Below are 19,095 nucleotides of genomic sequence, written 5' to 3' on the forward strand. Positions count from 1 at the left end.
TTGGGGATTGTCTGTTTTTAAATGACTCTTCAGCATTTGATTTTATATTATGCCATAACATTTGTTGAACAAATTTTTAAAAGTGAACTAGAACTGAACAGTAGAGCAGAATTGTTGAATAAACATGTCCTGGTTCCAGTCCCACCTCAGCCGTGAGTAGCTGTGATGTAGCTGCTGAACCTTGGTCCCCTCAGTCTTTGGAAGCTGGGCAATGGTGCCCATCTTGTATAGTTATGGTGGTGAAGGAAGCAGTGCATTGCAAAGCTTTTTGCACCCAGCATATAGTCATAATGCAAATGGTTAACATTCATTGACTTCCTATGTAAGGCTTGAAATGTTTTGTATCATTCATTCCTTTAAACCTCACAGCAACCTTCGGTAATATAGGCATTACCATTTTGTAGATGAGACAAAGGTAAATTAAGCGACAAGGCAGGGTCATTCACGCAGCTAGGACTGCAAAAGCAGAGGCTATGTTTTTAACCCCTACACTTATACACAGTAGCTGATCTGTGTTAGCTACTACACTTAGCTGCTATGCTTCAGAATTTAGGGTTCCATAGTTAAACATGAAAATCACTTTTCTTGTACTGTTTTAGAAATCAAGAAATGGTAACTTAACCTAGATGAAGTTATTAGACATCTGGTCTAAATTTTCAAAAGAATAAACACTTTTCCTAAATATTTCTACCATTTTCAGTCCTCTGGTTTTATTGTACATTCATAACAGCTGTTAATTTTCTCTGATTAGAATGGCTACCTAAGAACATTTGGATTTCAAAATCCCTAGTTCTGCCATTCACTTGCTCTGATGACTGTCATCTGTTTCCAAACAAAATCAGTGAAAGCAGATGTGGTGGTGCTGTCTGTAATCCCAGAACTCAGGAAGCTGAGGCAGAAGGATTGTAAAGTCAAGACAAGCCAGAGCTACATAGAGAGTTCAAGGCTGGCACGAACTACATAGTGAGACAGTTGTCTCAATCAATCAGAATAAAAAACAAAATCAGAGGATTTCACATAGCTTATTTATATGAAAAAAATATTATTTAATTCAAGAATCTCCTGGAAGCAACATTAAGTACTGTGACTTCATGTCATTTGGAATTCTAGAAATCTATCGCTTCTTGACCTTTTGGCTAAGATCAAGTGTGGAATTCTGGAAATAAAAAATCTAAATAAAAATCTTAGTGGATGGTATGCAGATTTTAAAAGGTTTTGATCCTGAATAAGTTTTTTTGTTGTTGTTTTTAGAGAAACAGAAAATAGGAAACACTGCAACCAAGTATAATTTCTTTTTTAAATTTTTTTTGGGGGGTACCAGGGATCGAACTTGGGACCTTGCACTTGCGAGGCAAGTGGCAGAACCACTGAGCTAAATCCCCGGCCCTATAACTTTTTTCGTAGAGATAAGTATTACCAATATCTGTTGTATATGCTTTCAGAGGTATCTTATACATACACACATTTTAAAATAATGTAAGAGATGTAACTCACCACACTCTTTAATAACCTACAAAAATGAGTAAATCTGAAGCTTAGATATAATACTCTTTTATTTGGAAATATATCATTTAATGTAATAGCCATTAGCCAAATGTGGCTAATTACAATTTAATTAAAATTCAATAAAAATATAAAATGTAGCTGAACAAGTGATTTTATCCCAATCTTGTATAATGAGCAGTATAATTTATTCCATTAAGAAAAAATGTGAACATCGTGTGGTTAACCAAACAGATGTTCAAGAGAAACCCAAGCCCTCAAAATTCAACACCTTCTCCTCTTAATTAAAACTCTTTAAGTGGGCAACAATATTTTTAACATAATATGCAAATTATTAAATGCACATATCAAACATTTATCGCTAAGGTTTCACATAAAATCTCTTTGAGGAAAAACAGGAGCTATACTCTAGAAATTCTAGAAAAGATAAGGATGCCCTCCACCAGTAGTCCTTTCTCATACATTTCTAGAAATTCTGGAAATGACTTTTTGAGAAGTTATGGAAACAAGAGGTAAGTGTAAGCACTGTTTTCTATAAATGACAATTTTAAATAAGCAGTACTTCAACTTAAACCAGAAATGTCTAGAGGTAGTACATTCAGCAGGTTTGTAGGATATAAGATAATTCTGTATAAAAATCCATTGTATTCTATTATATAGATGATACAGAGTTGAAGATTATATAGGGGAAAAGAGATCATGTTTATGATGACAGTTTATTTATTTATTTTTATTTATTTATTTATTTTGGTACAGGGGATCGAACTCAGGTCCTTGCACTTGCAAGGCAGGTGCCAGAAGAACTGAGCTAAATCCCTGCCCCCATGATGACAATTTAAAGTGAACATTACTAGAAAAATAAAGCTATAAATAAATGGAGACATGCTATAATTCTGATTTGTAAAAAGATATAGTAAATGTAACCGATGTTACATAATAATAAAACTATCCATTCAGGAACGGGATTTATCTCAGTGGTTCCACCTCCTGCCTCACAAGCACAAGGACCTGAGTTCAATCCCAATACAATAAAAAATAAAAAATTGTTAAAAACCCTATCAGTTCAGAGAGAATTTTTCTAATAATAAGAAAAATACCGGAGCCTGTCAAAACAGATATACAAGATGAAAAACTACAAAATTTTATTTAAGGATATAAAAAGATCTACAGTGATGAATAAATATATATTGTTCCTGAGCTCAGTCAGGTAAACATTTCTGTTACTCCACAATCAACTTGTAAATCTACTCAGTCCAATCAAAAATCCCAGTAGGACTTTTCCCAGAACTTGGCAAAGCTGAGTCATTTGAAAGAGAAATTCTACAAGTACTATCATTTTAAGAAACTTTACAAATGGGATGGAAAGGGTATAAAAATGAACAGAATACTTTTGAAAGAGAGGAAAATTATGGATCTGCCATGACATATGCCAAAAATCCATCAGGCTGTGACTGCTTTTAAAGATGTGATATAACTACAGTTCTAGACAAATGGGCCAACAGATTCAAATGAGGTGTCCAGAAATAGACCCTTGTATATTTTGCCACTTACTGTATTGACATAGTGAGATTTAAATTCAACTGGGAAAGTCCAGACTATTAAATGAATGGCTTTCTACTTGGGGAAAAGTGTATCTTCCCCATGTCAGATCTTTCACACTCACACAAAATTCATTCCATATGAAGACCAATTGTAATGACTTAAACTATTAAAAATTTGGAAAGAAATACAAGTTTGTAACCTTAGGATATAAAAAACTTGGCTCAACAAAAAGCTATAAAAGCACAAGAAACAAATAGGTAAAAGTGACTACATCAGATGAGAAAACATCTCCATACCAAAAATAACAGGCACAACATAAACAAAAAATATTTTGGATGGTATAAAGATAGTGAAAGTAGTAATTTCCTCAAATGCTGGGATTTGGAGGAAGAATCAGGATCAGCAAGGAGACTTCATTGAATATCCTTTAGTAAATTATTTTAATTTTTATCTATCTTTAAAGTGCACTAAAAATAAGTATGGAGTCCCTCTTTTTATAATAATAGAAAAAGACAACACAGTAAGAGAAAACATTTGGTCCACACAGAAGAGGAAAATTACAAAAATTCAGAATATATCAAGGATTTCAACAATGACAAAGACCCACAGAAAAATGAGCAAAGACTAATAACAAAATTATCACTGAGGTGGCTAAAAGTACATCAAAAATACTCTCTATAATAACTAATGATGTGCAGTTTTTAAACAAGCTGCCAATCTTCATAAATCATGTTTATAATTATGTTAAAGTTTGATAATATTCAGAACTAGTAAGAGTGGTGGAAAATGTATAATCTTAAACAATAGAATTGTAATTTGGTCTCACCATTTCGGAAGACAGTTTTGCCGGCACTATTAAAATTTTAAATGTTTATCCGATATACTCCAGCAATTAATCCTTTTCTTTTTCGCTATTTGAGAGGACAGTCACTTGTAGCACCCACTGATTCTTTGCTTGTATTTAGTTGGCACTAATTTGAGACATTATGTCCATATTCAACTCGGCTACTTTTACTACCGAGTTTAAAATGGCAGAGTTGCTATTCCAATAAGCAGACTTGAGAAATAAATTAGAAACAACATAATTTTAGCAGTGGATATTAATGAAGATAATCATGTCCCATTTTTTAGTTATCATTTTAGCATGAAAACATACCTTAGTGGAGCATTATTTTGTAAAGTAAGAGGTTATAAATTTCTTTTTTCTTTTTTTGTTTGTTTGTTTGTTTCTAGAATTTAAACCAGAATCCCAGGACTCTTTTGCCCAAATTTTATGGCCTGTATTGCATGCAGTCAGGGGGCATCAACATCAGGATTGTGGTGATGAACAACGTCCTGCCGCGCTCCATGCGAATGCACTTCACGTATGACTTGAAAGGCTCCACCTATAAGCGAAGAGCATCCCGAAAGGAGAGGGAGAAATCCAACCCCACGTTTAAGGACTTAGATTTCCTCCAAGACATGCATGAAGGGTTGTATTTTGATACAGAAACCTACAATGCACTCATGAAAACACTCCAGAGAGACTGCCGGGTAAGGAATTATCCTCGCTATAATTTCTTTTGAAAAATCGCCTGTGATCATGTAAAGTTTGGCTACCACTTACCAAAAGCATAGAAATTAGGTGTTTCAAATGGGATGTATAGAATCCCATCTTCCTCAATCCTGGCATAGGGAAGTCCACGCTTCCCAAATATTGAAGGAGATGGTGGATGATAAAGTAATTATCTAGAGTCCCCCCAACTAAACTCTCTATTGATTTTCATGCGGTCAGCTTTCTTTAATAAAATTAAACAATAAATCTTTATTTTCTTTTCTTCCTTCCCTGTAGGGGAGGTGGTTTAACTGGAAGGAATAAAATTTAGTTTAATGCAGAGACTAGCCATCTTAGACAAAGCAGGATTCCAATTGAGGAGGCAAGTTAGGAGAAAATGTACTTAGTGGTATTAATAAATGGTTCCCCAGAGTTCTGATGTGAATGCAGAACCATAATATGCATAGCACATTTGCTGAAATTATTTTGTGTGGTCTGAATAGAGGCAATCAGGAAGGAAGTTGCCAGTTAGAGCAAAGACCATTTCGCGCAAACTTAGTCAGAAGTAAAGAGGAACTCCCTTGGCCTCTGATTTTTTTTTTTTTTCCTTAAATAAAGCTAAAACCCAGAGAAGATTTTTTGACGTGGTGAAAATAGGTAAAACTCCTTCCTGGATAGAAGGTAAAAATGCAGCCTTAATAGCTTCCAAAAGATGATTCACTTAATTAATAAACACTCCGAAATGTCATTTTACTGGCACAAATTAAGAAGATGTCCAGGCCATTCAGTTAAGTTGGGTATAGTGGGAGCAGGCAGAAAGCATGGTGGTACAGATATGGGCCTGGTCTAGCCAAAGGATTTCTGGAGGAGCAATTGGACCCACCAGGCCTGGGCACTCGGAAATTGAAGTGTGTCCCGGCTATGGCCTTCCTATGGACCAGGACAGATGATCCAGGTCATTTGGGGGCAGGGATGCTTCTCTGCCTGATCCAAGCTAACATGAAGGTGAAGAAGCTGTCTACCTACCCTGTCCAGTGTACAAAGAAGAAAATCCTCACTGAGAACCACAGTCCTATAGTTTCTGGGTTTTTCCTTTATCCCATGATAGCACATATGATAATAAACAAAGATGTGTCCTAGAAATTTTCTCCATTGGTAGAGTAATTTTCCACAGCCCTCATTCTTTAGCTACCTTTTATTGAATGCTCACAATATTCTAGGCAAGTATTTCTACTGCATCATTTCATTTGATTCTCCAGCCACCCTTTTGTGTTCAGTGCTATTCACACTCCTATTTTAATTGCCAAAGAATTAGGTTCTTAAAAGAGGTTAAGAAACTTGTCCAGCCTTACTTAGCAGGCCAGTGACAGCCTATGTTTGGGCACAAATCATGTGCTCTGCACAACTGAGATTTAAGGATTCACTCCAAAGATTTGTTTTTTAATTAACTTTTCAAAAGTCAGGGAGAAACTGTGGGAACTATGCAATCAAAAAACTACCCAGCAGAGTTATTCACATATCTGGGTGATTTATGATTTTCTTTTTAAAAAAAGAAAGCAAAACACGCGTGTTTCAGTAGAACCTTTTTCCTGTGTTTTTTCTACCCAATGCAGGATATGGGTAAAAAATGACTCTAATTCCCCAGACATCAGTCCAGGCTTCTCTGCCTTCAGATTCATTCTCATCCCCCACCCCCGTGAATACCATATGTGTCTATACAGAAAAGGGAGGAGGGTCAGATGTAAGAGCCATTGTACAGGATCTGCCTCTTTATTAGTGCTTCCTGAGCCCAATACTGAGAGAATAAGGTTAAATAAGACTTCTCAGGAATGAGACCCTGTTTTACTTTTGATTTTTTGTCAAATTTGTTTCTCTAAGGAACAGTTTAGAGATGTCCCAAGGCAAACTCTCTCTCACTCATTGCATTTGATATTGTGTAATGCACAGATCATAAAACATCTTGAAATTATGAAAGAATTTTAGCTTCAGAAAGACTTTTTTCCCCCTGATAAGTGAACGTATAATTGCTGCGCTGTGTGGACCCTCACTCCTGTCCCTGATCTGCCGAGATCATAATCAAATCCCCAGCGATCAAGAGTCCGCAGCTGGTCTGAGAGCAGAGCTATGTCAAGTAATGCACAGTTCTGGAATGGGGTCTCACAGTCCTGGGGCGCTTTGCAAATCGGATGAGTGAGTGGTATGGATTGTCCTTCCTGAAAAATGTCCATCCAACACATGGTTCATGAATCCTTCCATACTCTCGTCCTTCTGTATGTCTCTCCTCCCAGCTGACTCCATATCCTCCAGCAGCAGTCACCTCTCCTTTCTCAGGTCGTCCTCTGAAGGCCAGTTCCCGGGATGGGTGGAAGAAGATGTGTGGGTAGCATTATCAGAGACATCTCTCACTTTTTATCACCCTCCTTTTGCAGAGCTGAGCTTTGGTGTGGCTGGTGGGCTGTAGGAATCCAGGGAGCCTGGGAGGTCACCTCAGTGCTGGTGCCTGGACCAAACTATTACAAATCTCTGCTGTTAAAGCTCCCCTAAGTGAAGCAGTACTGCTAAGACTCCAGAAACAAAACAGTCAGAGAAATGCATTACTGAATCAGTACCTGGGCTAGACTCCAGGGTCTGAGAACCAGCCCCACATTAGGCTAGATCCTATTACTCACCTATCAGACATGTGCCAAGCACACTATGTTCCAAGCATGCAGTTGAGCGACCTCCATGTTTGATCAGTTGCAAACAGTGTATTATATGCTGTGATACCATGATGTTGTGAGGATTGGAGTAGGAGATGGACGTCCTTGCTTAGTTTTGTAGGATAAGAGTGATCCAAGTAGGCAAAGCAGTAGAAGCATATTTCTGAGAAGAAAAACAGTATTACTTGGTCATGAAACAGCATGAATTATTCCTGGAGCTATAGTTGTTTGATCTTGCAGCACTTAATAGTAAGAGAAGGCATTTCAGTCGGGAGAGAAGAGTAGCCAAATAATGTCCGTTGACCCTTTCTGATCGTGTCAGTGTCCTCTTAAGGGCTTGCAGGTGGCAAATCCAAGTATTCCAGACATTTGGAACCCAGCTTCTCTGTCACTCTATAGACAGATAGGATAAGCTGCCCAACTTGTTGTGGACATTCTCTTGCTTCCCCCCTTCACCCTGTCCCTTCTTTCACATTCTGACTTGACATCTCAGACTTCAGGATGCCAGTTTTCTTCACCTGACTGTTATCCAGAAGATCTCTGCACGATTCATGGGGCCAGCTCGTGTTCTCTTCTTCCCGTGGATGGCTTCCCTGATTCCCAGTCAGTGCTGCTGTTTCTGGATTGTGCTTTGGAAGACCTGAGCAGCTTGAATCGCACAAATGCCATCCTTTCCCAGCCTCCCTGTGGCAGCTCCTAAGTCTCTTCACCTGTCTTCCAAAGCCCACTCGTAAGCTTCTGAGTAGAAGCTTGCCTCTGTGCTGCTTCACCCCTGGCTGCCTCCTCCATAGCTCATTGGCCACGTGGAACTATTTTAGAAAACCGATCTTGTTTTTTCCTTCAACCTTGCTGAGCCTGATTCCCCAAAAGGGTCTAAACAGGGTGTTCTCTCCAAACAGGAGGATTCACATCATGGGTTCTCCCCTCACCCCCACATGCTGCTCCCTATTAGCTGTGCATGGGGAAATGTGTATGCAAATCACTGGTCCCCGTTCTTGAAGCCCTTCTGGTCTGTTGGTCTCACCCTCTCTCTCTGCCTGCTGTGATGGCTGCCCATATCCACAAGCGAACTTGGTCCAACGAAAAGAGTGGTAACAACAATGAGTACGACAAGGACATCACGTATAGGTCAGCTGCTTTCAGAAACAGGAAGTAGGATTTATTCAAACTGTCCTCTGTGGTTTCCCCAAATAACCTAGATGCGTGTCCTATTTGAAAATTTATTTCAGGCTGGGGATGTAGCTCAGTGGTGCCATGCCTGCCTGGCAAGCACAAGGTCCTGAGTTTGAAAATTTCTTCCTAGATACTCTGTCATCTTCCCCCAAGTCTGTACCTCTTCTTGTCTTCCCTGTCCTTGGGAACATGGTTATTGTACAGCCGTTGCTCAAATCAGTGCCCTAAAGCTACCCTTTCCTTCCTCCTCTCCCTCTTTTTCCTTTGTGGTTAATCGCCATGTCCTCTTCAGTCTGTCTCCTACATGACTCACGCATCTGTCCCTCCTCACTATGTGTATGCGTCAGTGTCCTGGTTGTTTATCTCCTGGAGTTCTCAGTGGCCTCTTTCCTAGTGCTCAGTATCTTTGCTTTGCAGCTCATCTCCATCACTGTTGCCAGAGCAACCCTCTGATCAGAAGCCAGCCAGTCCTTTACAGTCCTCTGGCCAATGGTCTCCATTACCTTTGGGCTACAGCCTAGGCTTCCTAGCTTGGAACGTTGAGATCCTTCCTAGCCAGGCACAGTGATACACATCTGTAAAACAGCACTTTGGGAGGCTGAGGCAGGAGGATTACCAGTTCAAGCCCAGTTTGGGCACTCAGTGACTTAGCAAGATCCTGTTTAAAAATAAAAAAGGGCTGGGGATATAGCTCAGTGCAGAGGCCCCTGAATTCAATCCAAGGGAGGAAAGGAGGTAAGAAAAGGGGGGAAGAGGAGATCCTTCCTCATACGGTCCTTGCAGCCACCTCTGGACACCTCTTTATTCTTCCGTCTCCTCTCTCCTCTCTTCCTCCAGAGCACCTGCAGTCTCTGCCTATTGTGATCTACTGGTTCTCTGAAGTTTTTGGTCTTTTTTCATGCCTGCCCATTGTTCCTTCTCGTCTTCATCTGCCCTCGCCTACTTATCTCAGGACTGGTCAGTCATCCTTTTCTCTAGGACCACGCTGTATGCTTTTGCCTGCATCCTGGCCTTGCCTCTTTCGAGGGACTTAACACAGTGTGTCATTTTTTCACATGCAGATAGATTCTTAAGTCTGAGGATCAAGCCTTGATCTTTTATCTACATACTTTGTGCCTAGTAGGTACTTAGTAAATGGTTTTGGAATATGTATTTAAACAAAGGAGTAATAAACTGATGATAGAGAGAGGTGTGGGCACACCTCCAAGAAATCCGTCTTGGGTGACTTTTTGTATATAGCTGTTTCTTTTTTTAAGTTCTGCTTGTTTTGGAGGAATCATGCAATTTTAAAGCATTGCCTGCCAGATTTGACATTGAGAGTTTAATAAAGCAGATGATCTCCATTTTGAACACTTGGGTTAATTTGAAAAGCTGTACTGGCTGTCCCCATCCTAAGTCATTTGTTTAGCAGAAATGTATTTATATTTCATTATTTTCCCATGGAAGCAGTGTCATAAATGGTCACTGGATTTTTATTCAGTATTGATCCCTTTTGCCATTAACTCTATGTTGTCTTTCCAGCTGGACTGTAATTGTCTCAGGTCAAAGCTCATTTCTCATCCCTCTCTGCAGTCAAAGCATCTAATTCAGCATATATAATAAGATTATATGAAAACTTTTGAATCAAAAATTTATATATTAACTTTGGAAGAAAAACTATGGACTATTTTTGTATTCATTTTTAATTTACTGTGATTGTTTCTTCTCTGTTGTGATTTATCTATGACAAATCTAGAGTCCTGTATCACTTAATTGGATAAATTGTTAATCCTGGAATATGTTTTGATAACTCTGGGGAAATGACATAGAGATTAAGTCTATTAATGATAACTTGTATTTGCCATCCAAATATTTCTTAGTCCTTCAAGTAGAAGGTATCTCAGAGACAGTCTTGATAATTAATGACCTAAATAAGTTAATTTGCATTTATTATCATTTTTTGTTGAGCAGCAAAGTTATTAATTTTTAAATAGCACAGAACCAATTTTTTCACACGTCATTGAAGCCAAGAATATTAATAGTCTTTCAACATTTAATGAAATTGACTTAATGTGAGGACTTTTTAATATGTAAAATAGGGTATTTCTAATTACATGGCAAATTCTCAGTTTATAGACCAACTTCTTATTGGCTGTGGCCATGTTTGCATGGATTACAGAATGGATTGTTTTTAAAGACTTAACTTAATATTATGGCTAATGCTTGCCCTTCAGCTATACTTTTGTTTAGTATTAATTTGTTTGCATTTAATTTAGATAGTTTTTCTTCTGATATTGGTTGCCATCCCAGTTATCATTGGAGTGGGAAATTTTTTCTTATTTAATAGAAAAGATATGTATACTCTTAGTGGTGTTGATGACTAAATTCAGTCTATTCCCTCTCATCAATAAAGAATCGGCCTGCCTTGTAAGCACAAGGACCCAAGTTCGATCCCTGGTACCAAAAAAAGAGGGCCAGGGATTTAGCTCAGTGGTTCCGCTGCCTGCCTTGCAAGCACAAGGACCCGAGCTCGATCACTGGTACCAAAAGAAAATAAAAAGGACTTGGGTTTTGTTTTGAGACTTCAGCCAAAACATGAAATGCTCAGGGATATTATTGACTCCACACCTCTAAGGTTACTTACAAAATAGGAGACAAATGAATTCACTATCTTTCCAAGTAAGTTTTACAAACACTATAATTCCATGATATATTAGATTTGCTCCACTGTTTTAAATTATGAGGTAACATTATTTTGATACCATAATAATATAGGGATAAAGCAAATTTTAGCCTGGTGAGCAGCAGATAAACAAAACCAACTCATAATCAAAGATTGTTTGAGCTGGAAGGGACCCTAAAAGTCCCTGGGAAGTAGACTAGTACATTCCCCTCAATAGTCTAAAAGTTAAGTAATGATGTTGGATATACTTAGCCAAGGCAGGTTTCCTAGTAAGAACAAAAATAAAGACACTTGCAAGGACTTTTAAAATGTTTCCCTATATGTCTCTTTTTTGACTTTTTATTTTCGTATAATTATGGATTCACTTGCATTTGTCAGCAATAATAGAGATCTCCTCTATACCCTTCACCCTCTTTCCCCTGTGCTAACATATATTAGGACCTTAATGTAATATAGCAACCAGAAAATTGACTTTGATTTATTATTCTGATGTTTTTCAGCTTTCTCAATCTTACATCACACATTTATGTGTTGAAGGGAGGATTCTGGGCAGTTGTATACATACCTAGATTTACATATCCCCATCCCTACTCAGGTGCAGAAAAGTCCCTTCTCAGAGATCCCTCAGGCTTCCCTTTTATTGCCAGAGCCATCTCCCTCTTTCACAGCCTCCCTCCCTTTGTACAGCGTGAATCTGTTTTTCATCTCTATAATTTGGCATTTCAAAAATGATACATAAGTGGAATCATATAATATGTAACTGTTGCAATTGGCTTTTCCTTACTCGGTGTAATGTACTTGAGATCTATCCACTTTTCTCCTTATATCATTAGTGGGCTTCTTTATTATGATAGAGTGATATTTCATGATAGGAATATACCACAGTTTAATAGTCTTAAAAATGTGGATTAATTTTTAGTTTTTTAGTGTCTCAAATAAAGGTGCTGTGAAAATTGATGTGCTGGTTTTTGCCCTGAACATAATTTTTCATTTCTCTGTGTTAAGTGGCTGAGTCATAATGCAAATTATGGCATTATGTAGTAAATATATGTTTACTTTTATAAGAAACTGCATAATGTGGCTGCACCATTTTCTCTTTCCATCAGTAGTGTATGAATGATCTGTTTTCTCCTCGGCCTTATCATCATTTACTATTGTCAGCTATTTTTATTTTAGCCATTTTGAAACTTATATATGTAAGTCTCTTGCTAAAAAAATAAACTTACCTGAGGACGTATGCACTCCCAAAAAAGCAAAAGATAAAACCATGGAAGAAGTAATTTGGGACTATTAAAAAGAGTAGGGAAGTGAGTAAGAGAAAATTTTACAGGTATATCTAATGGCTGGTAATATGTCCATGGTACTTAATGCAATTGGCAGGAGTTCTTAACAAGAGGCTTAAGATACTGGAGTTTTAAGGTGTGTTTTCTAGTAAGAAACGTTTCTTTGAAAATGAATTACTAGAGCACTTTGTCCAAGTCTGTTTTATAGACATCTATATCTCTACAGTAGAGTATAATTATTTGATTTCATGTTTAATGTTTACTACTCCGGTCTGGTCTGTGTGACACCAGGACTGTGTGGCTTCGTTTTCCCCTTTCCCCACTCCATGGTTCTTGTTCAGCAGTTCTCTTTGTATCTGTCTTCTGGTGAAGCCTAGGAAATAGCAATAGCACACATTGTTGGAACAGTGGACCTTATCTAATCGATAAAAGTAATAAAAGCTGGTTTGGATAATAATTCCTCTACAGGATTAGTCATGCAAGAGAGCCAAAGTCTATTCATGCTATTAATTTGTGAAGCATTATCAAAGTAGATTTGTGTTGCTCATTTGGCCAATGTCTTTTAATGGCTAGTAAATTAATAAACCTTTGATCTTTGCAACTGTGTTGTCTTTTCAGTCCCCTCATTTACTTAGGCGGTGACTGGTGTCCTAGTTTAAGACTTCCATACACCACAACGGTCATCAGTATTGAAAGTGGGTGATGTTTGTCCCAGCTTTTGCTGATTGCTGCAGATTAGCTCTGATGCAGGTTGGTGGTAAGAAGGAGTCTCCTGCAGGCAGTCACCAAAGAGACAAGCTGTCAGTGTGAGGTGGTCGTAGGGTAGCAACAAAAATCAAAATGCTCTTCTATGTTGTTGTCCATGCCTGACTTTCTGCTAAGTAAAAAAAAAGATACTTCAGTGTGACCCAAACAAGTAATTCTCTACATTGCAAAGCCAGCTATTCCAGTTTTTGGTGGAAAAAGAGAGTTCCGTCTTAGATGTAACCCATAGATTACCCAGTAGCATAACATTTAAAACAGTCCATATGTAATATGTAATCATCAAATAGTTATAGCCAAAGTGGTATATAATACATGCATTCGTGGCATTAAGGACATATTTCCTACCCTCAGCTCATCCATAGAAGGAGTCAGTTAGCATTTATTGTGGACTTGCTTTGAGCCAGGCAGTGCTCATCCTTATAAACAGATTCCCTCTCGTAAATCTTCTCAGCAGTTCTGTGAAGTGAATGGCCTGGTTCCCTTTGAAAGATAAAGAAGTGAAGACTCCGGAGAGGTTAAGCATCCCCAGGTCTGCTCAAGTGCTGGCTGTAGGACTCAGGTCTCTCTGACCCCATACACAATGTTTCTTCCTCATCTGTCTCTCGTGCAGGAATTTGTAGGTATAGTCAGAGAAAATGAACTGAAATGAAAATTTTGTATAACAAAAAATCTAGACATCAGAGGCTAGAAGTGCCCAGTGACTGATTCTCCAGCTATGACAAGGAGACACTGAAGTACACTCTGGAGGAGACAGAAAAGGACTCATAGTAATCATCTTGACTGGGACAGGGCAACAAGTTAAAGAAAATGTGAACTTATTTGAACACGGGAGGAAGGGAGGAAAACAGTGCCAAGTGACTAAGGAACACAAAGTAAAATAAATAATCCAAACACTTAATTGTAAATGTTTAATGACAAGTATAGTCAAGCCCCTTAGCACTTGCCACCTGTTTCCAGAATTTATGCATATGAAATGCTATTAACATAAAAACAGCTCTTTCTGAAAAATGTGATAGTTACAGTGAGATTGATTGTTTTTGAAATCTGGAAAAGATTGAGGACTAAATGTGCATCACTGACTCTTGTGTGAACAGCTTTTGAAATTCTCATTAACTACAGAAGCTGAAGAATTAACAAGCCTGTAGCTATATTTTGTTACCCTCTCTTTAAATCAAATGTAATTTTTGTTTGTTTGTTTGTTTGTTTGGCACCAGGGATCAAACTCGGGTCCTTGGGCTTGCAAGGCAGGCAGTGGCACCACTGAGCTAAATCCCCAGCTCAAGTAGAATGTTCTACAAATTTCTATGGGAAAAAATAGAAACAGCAGACCTAAGAAGTAAATTTTCTTTTCTTCCTGAAAGAAATATTAGCTAAGATAAAGAATTAAAGTGTGTTCTGAGGCTGTTGTTATTGTTGTGGGGCCAGCTGGTTTTGATTATAGGTAACTTGTTTCACAGAAATGTAAATATGTAAGTGAACTAAAGCTGAAACCTTTGATCTTTGCTGTGTATAGTTTAGAGTTTCAGGCTTTTGTGTGAAAGGAACCTATCTTTAATTTGTAAGTGGTTGTAAGTATAGAGATAAAGTCATGGGAGGACACTGAGTGGAGAGAGCTAAAGGAAGGAAGTGTCCCCCAGACCACATCCTCCTTCCTGTAGGGAATACTGGGGAAGCAGAGGAGAACCGGAGCAGGAAGGGAAGTGGCCACCAGAGGCCTGATGGGAGCAACTCTGGCTTTGAAGATGTGTGTGAGAAGGCTTTGAGTTTGGTGCAGTGGATCCAGGGGTGGCTGCCAGTGTAAGCCAGTCGCAGTCATGTGGGTCACGATGAGAAATAGGCAGTGGGGTCAAACCAAAGGAGACGGAGGGCCAGCAAAGCCTGGCCGCTTACAAAATGGAATTGAGGCTCCATGTTTTAGGGGAGAACTTCTAGACTCAGATAAGAGGTGGTAAGGGGCCGAGTTACAGAGATCCTAGTCATATATGAGAATTTTCAGAATTGGGAAAATGTTACAAAGTCAAGAAGATTGTTCAGAGATAGGCCTTATTACACAGCATATTGTGCACATGATAAATGTGACCTCATCTTCCTCCAAGGACCTTCTAACCCACTGGGAACACTTCAAAGAATACAGTCTGTTTGACTTTATGGGTCATTGGTGGCGAACCTATGGCTCACGTGCTGCAGCGGGTTCACAGAGCCCTCTCTGTCCACGTGTGGGCCAGTCACCCCACCAGCGAACCATTGGATAACAGTTGTTTTTTCTAAACTAAAACCTCAGTATTCTCATTTAATTGCAGTGTTAGCACTTTGCGATACATAAGTGGGTTCAGGGTTGCAGTTTGGGCACTCAGTCTCTAAAAGCTTTGCCGTCTGTGTTACAACTCATCCTTTTACTCTTTCAGCATCCACTGGACTTGTGCAGAATACCCAGGGTGCTATCAGAATGGAACTACCTTGTAAAAGCAAGGGACTTGTTTTGGCTACACACAGTCTGATCCTTTCTAAAATACTCTCCCATGCTGGCTTCTGGGAGGCTTTGGCCCACCTGTGTGAGTCCTCATCCCCGTTGATGTTGTTGACAGTTTGCCTCCCTCCTCGTTGTGTCCCTTACATCTCACCAATGCTATTCCTTCAAAGAAATTTCAAATTTAGTATTTTGATCAAGTATAACTCTTCTCTCCTCAATTTTGTCCCTTAAAACACCACCAATGCAAATATGTATATTTGTGTATTCGTATAAAATAATGAATGACTGTTTCTAGTGCATATAAGTGTACTTCTCTCACTTTAGGTTTTCTTAAGTGAGCAAAAATATCCCTGATACAGGTTAATCCACCACAGTCCAGAGTTATAAATCACCACATTAGACACAATACAAAACATGCTACCATAACAAGGCTAAGAATTTAATATTTATTTTGTTCTACTTTACTAGCCAAAATTATGTCTTGTCAAAGCCTGTGTTTTCTGTTTAGTATGTTAGCAAGGAACGCTGAGCTTTATTGAGGGAATTAGATTAAACAGACAGCGTTCAGCTCTTAACTGGATTTGCAAATGTTAGTAATTCTGGTGCTATCCTGTCTCAGGGACCTGCTTAAGGAGGAATAGCACAATCTTAGATTCATTTTTCCCGAAGCCAGTATTTCCAGGAATGTCTGTTTGTATAAAATTTCCAGGACACTATTTTGAATTTTCTTGTATTATTGGGTTAATACAGATATTTTTGTGTCAATCATTAACTTGCTATTCAGGAACTAGACCATGGTGAACCTATGGCACGTGTGCCACAGCAGGCTGTTTGTTATCATTGAAAGCTCTGAAAGGTTCGCCATCCCTGAACTAGATTATATATAAACTACCTAGGGCCTTTCATAACTCTTCCTGTCAGCTCCACATGTTGTTTAATTTTTAGGTCCTTCCTCAAAGAATGCACTGTTGAGATGCATATACCAGTAGCAGAAACAGTCTGCTGCTTTATGACCCAAAATTACTGCTTTTTATTTTCAGCTATGGTATGGTTATCTCATCAGCAGTAGAAATAGTGGTAAGTTAATTCTAAACAAATATAGAGATGTGTTTCATTTAAGCAAAGCAATATATGAAATGATTTTTGAAAATTCAAACATACAGAAAAGTAGACAAAATATTATCATTAATACATATATACTCTGTACACAACTTCAACAGTTTTTACCTCATAATCAGTCTGTTTTATTTTACTCTCTCCCCCTTCCTATAATTTGAAGCATATACCAGGCATCACAGCATTTTTTATTCAGACATATATGAGTAAGAATCCCACATTGCCAGAAGTCCTTGAAAAACTAAGATACCATTAGCATACACTTAAAATATTAATAATTCTAACTAATCATCAAATAGAGTTTAAATTTCTAATTTCAGAAAAAAATTATTTAGATCAGGGTTTAAGTTGTCTACTTAAGTCCTGTTGCCACCCCTGTATTTTCATTTTGAACCTATTTCTTTGACAAAGGTAGGCCATGCCTCCCAGAGTCTGGATTCTGGTGATGACATCTCATGGTTTCATTTAATATCCTCTTTTCTCACCTGTTTTCCTGTGCAGTACCTGGTTTTTGGACCAGAGATTTGGTGAAACTTAGATGTATCTCCATGTATTGTGTCTTCTCTGATCAGAAGGCAAATACTGACAGAAGGACCTTCTTTCTGTGTTATTCATGCTGTTGATAACCAGTGTCCAGGTCTGTTGAGTCATTGTCAGTTATAAACTTTGAATCTTGTAAGTTTATCATGTTCTAGCTAGAGTGCTCAAAAATGTTTTAAATGAGAGAGTGCCTGACACATAGAAGGCACACAATAAAATATTTATTGATTAGGTTAGTTTTTTAAGAAACCCCGTGACCTGGGAAATTATTAAAAACCATACTTGCTTAATTCTCAATTGATAAAGCATCTTTTTTCCTCCTAAAATCACCATCATCTTTCTCCATTTTGCATAAGAACTTATGGAGAGCTTGAGTTTCATTGTGTTTACCACTCTTAGTATCTTCTGGTGCTGAATACCAATCTTTGAATGCAGCTGTATTCAAAGATATTTTGGATCCATCCAATAATTATCCTTTCTCAGCCTTATGCTGACTTAACTTTGCATTTCTGATGGTTTGGAAAGCAGACAAAGACCAGGGAAACTAAAGAAGCTCTGAGGTATACTCCAAAACAGAGCTCTGTCTTAGGGCCAGCACCTTGGGTGATTAAAGAGTCTTTGTAGTTGACCCCATCTGTGACATGTTGTCTTAGCAAAAGATTCTTAAAGAGAAATGTGATAGTCTTGCTGGACTCAATGTGTAGCCTATTTTATAGCAAAACCACTTGCCTTTTACCTGCCATTTAAGTGTCAATTAAAAGTCTGTAAATATTATGTTGATTTTTGCCCTGGGCCCATTGTGTATAAAATACCTGTAATGCAAGTAGGCTGGAAAACATTATAGACTTTTAACTTTGTTTTTCTGACAACATGACACATAATCACAATGTTTTCAGGGCTGAAATTTTTTTCTTAGACATTATAAGCATGCCTTACTTTTTGAGACATGAGTATAGTGTTAGACATTCTTTGCTACTAAATATTTTGGATTTTACTTGCTTATACACATAGAAACCCATGTAACAAATATACATTCCAACTATGTTCAGAGGACACAGTAGGAAGCACAAAGTAAAACAATCCTTTGATGAGCCAGTTTTGTGTGGTCATAGGAAAAAATGCAGATGAAACTAAGGTTGAGTTTTATACCACAGAGGGGCATTAATAATGTGCTTGGGTTTTCAGAGAGGAAGAATAGTTCCAACAATTTGTTGAATCATTAGTGCAATTTTTGTGGAGGTGACGACTGAGTTAGACTTTGAACAAATAGTACAAACTCTCAGGAAGAAACCACATAAAAACACTAGGACTTACATCTTTTGAGCACATTTAAGGGTAAGTAAGAAATTTGAGTCTGAGTAGCCTGGAAGGCTCTCCTAGGCTGTATTAAATAACAGAGTCATTGACTGGGGCCATGGTAGCCAGGACTTTCAATGTCAACCTGAGTCCTTGGCACCAAACAATGGCAACAGTCTGAAGGCTTTGAGTAGGGGTGTGGTGTGACCTGGTCAGCCAAGGGGTAAGGAGTGGATCCAAAAGGAAAATGGAAGTCGGTTCATCAAGCTGTGTGGGGAGTGATGTCTGGAAAATAGAAGCTTGTAGAACTGGGCAACTTTGTGAAAAGAAAAAGGAAGGAGTCATGGAATCTGAAATCCACATCAGAGTAATTTCAAATAAAAATAGGAAGTGACAAGAAAGACTCACTTTGGGCCAAAGTAAAAGTTTAGATTGCAGTATGGCCATGCATAGAAGTTCAGAAGTGTCAAGAAACCCACTGGAATATATAGGGGTGAAGCTGAGGAAAAGAT

The 19,095-nt window shown here is 38.3% G+C and overlaps 1 protein-coding gene across 7 annotated transcripts in view; it reads left to right on the forward strand.

Moving 5' to 3' along the window:
• Pip5k1b (phosphatidylinositol-4-phosphate 5-kinase type 1 beta) overlaps positions 1-19,095 on the forward strand; it is a 411,290-nt gene that overhangs the window by 301,444 nt on the left and 90,751 nt on the right. For all 7 annotated transcript variants that reach the window (XM_033757714.1, XM_033757716.1, XM_033757715.1 and 4 more), the window contains one exon: positions 4,279-4,578. In XM_033757714.1, coding sequence (XP_033613605.1) covers positions 4,279-4,578 — 300 coding nt within the window. The remainder of the gene's footprint in view (positions 1-4,278; positions 4,579-19,095) is intronic.

This window comes from Fukomys damarensis, unplaced genomic scaffold (assembly GCF_012274545.1).
Source record: "Fukomys damarensis isolate Sample0158 unplaced genomic scaffold, DMR_v1.0_HiC HiC_scaffold_31, whole genome shotgun sequence".
NCBI classification, from domain to species: domain Eukaryota; kingdom Metazoa; phylum Chordata; class Mammalia; order Rodentia; family Bathyergidae; genus Fukomys; species Fukomys damarensis.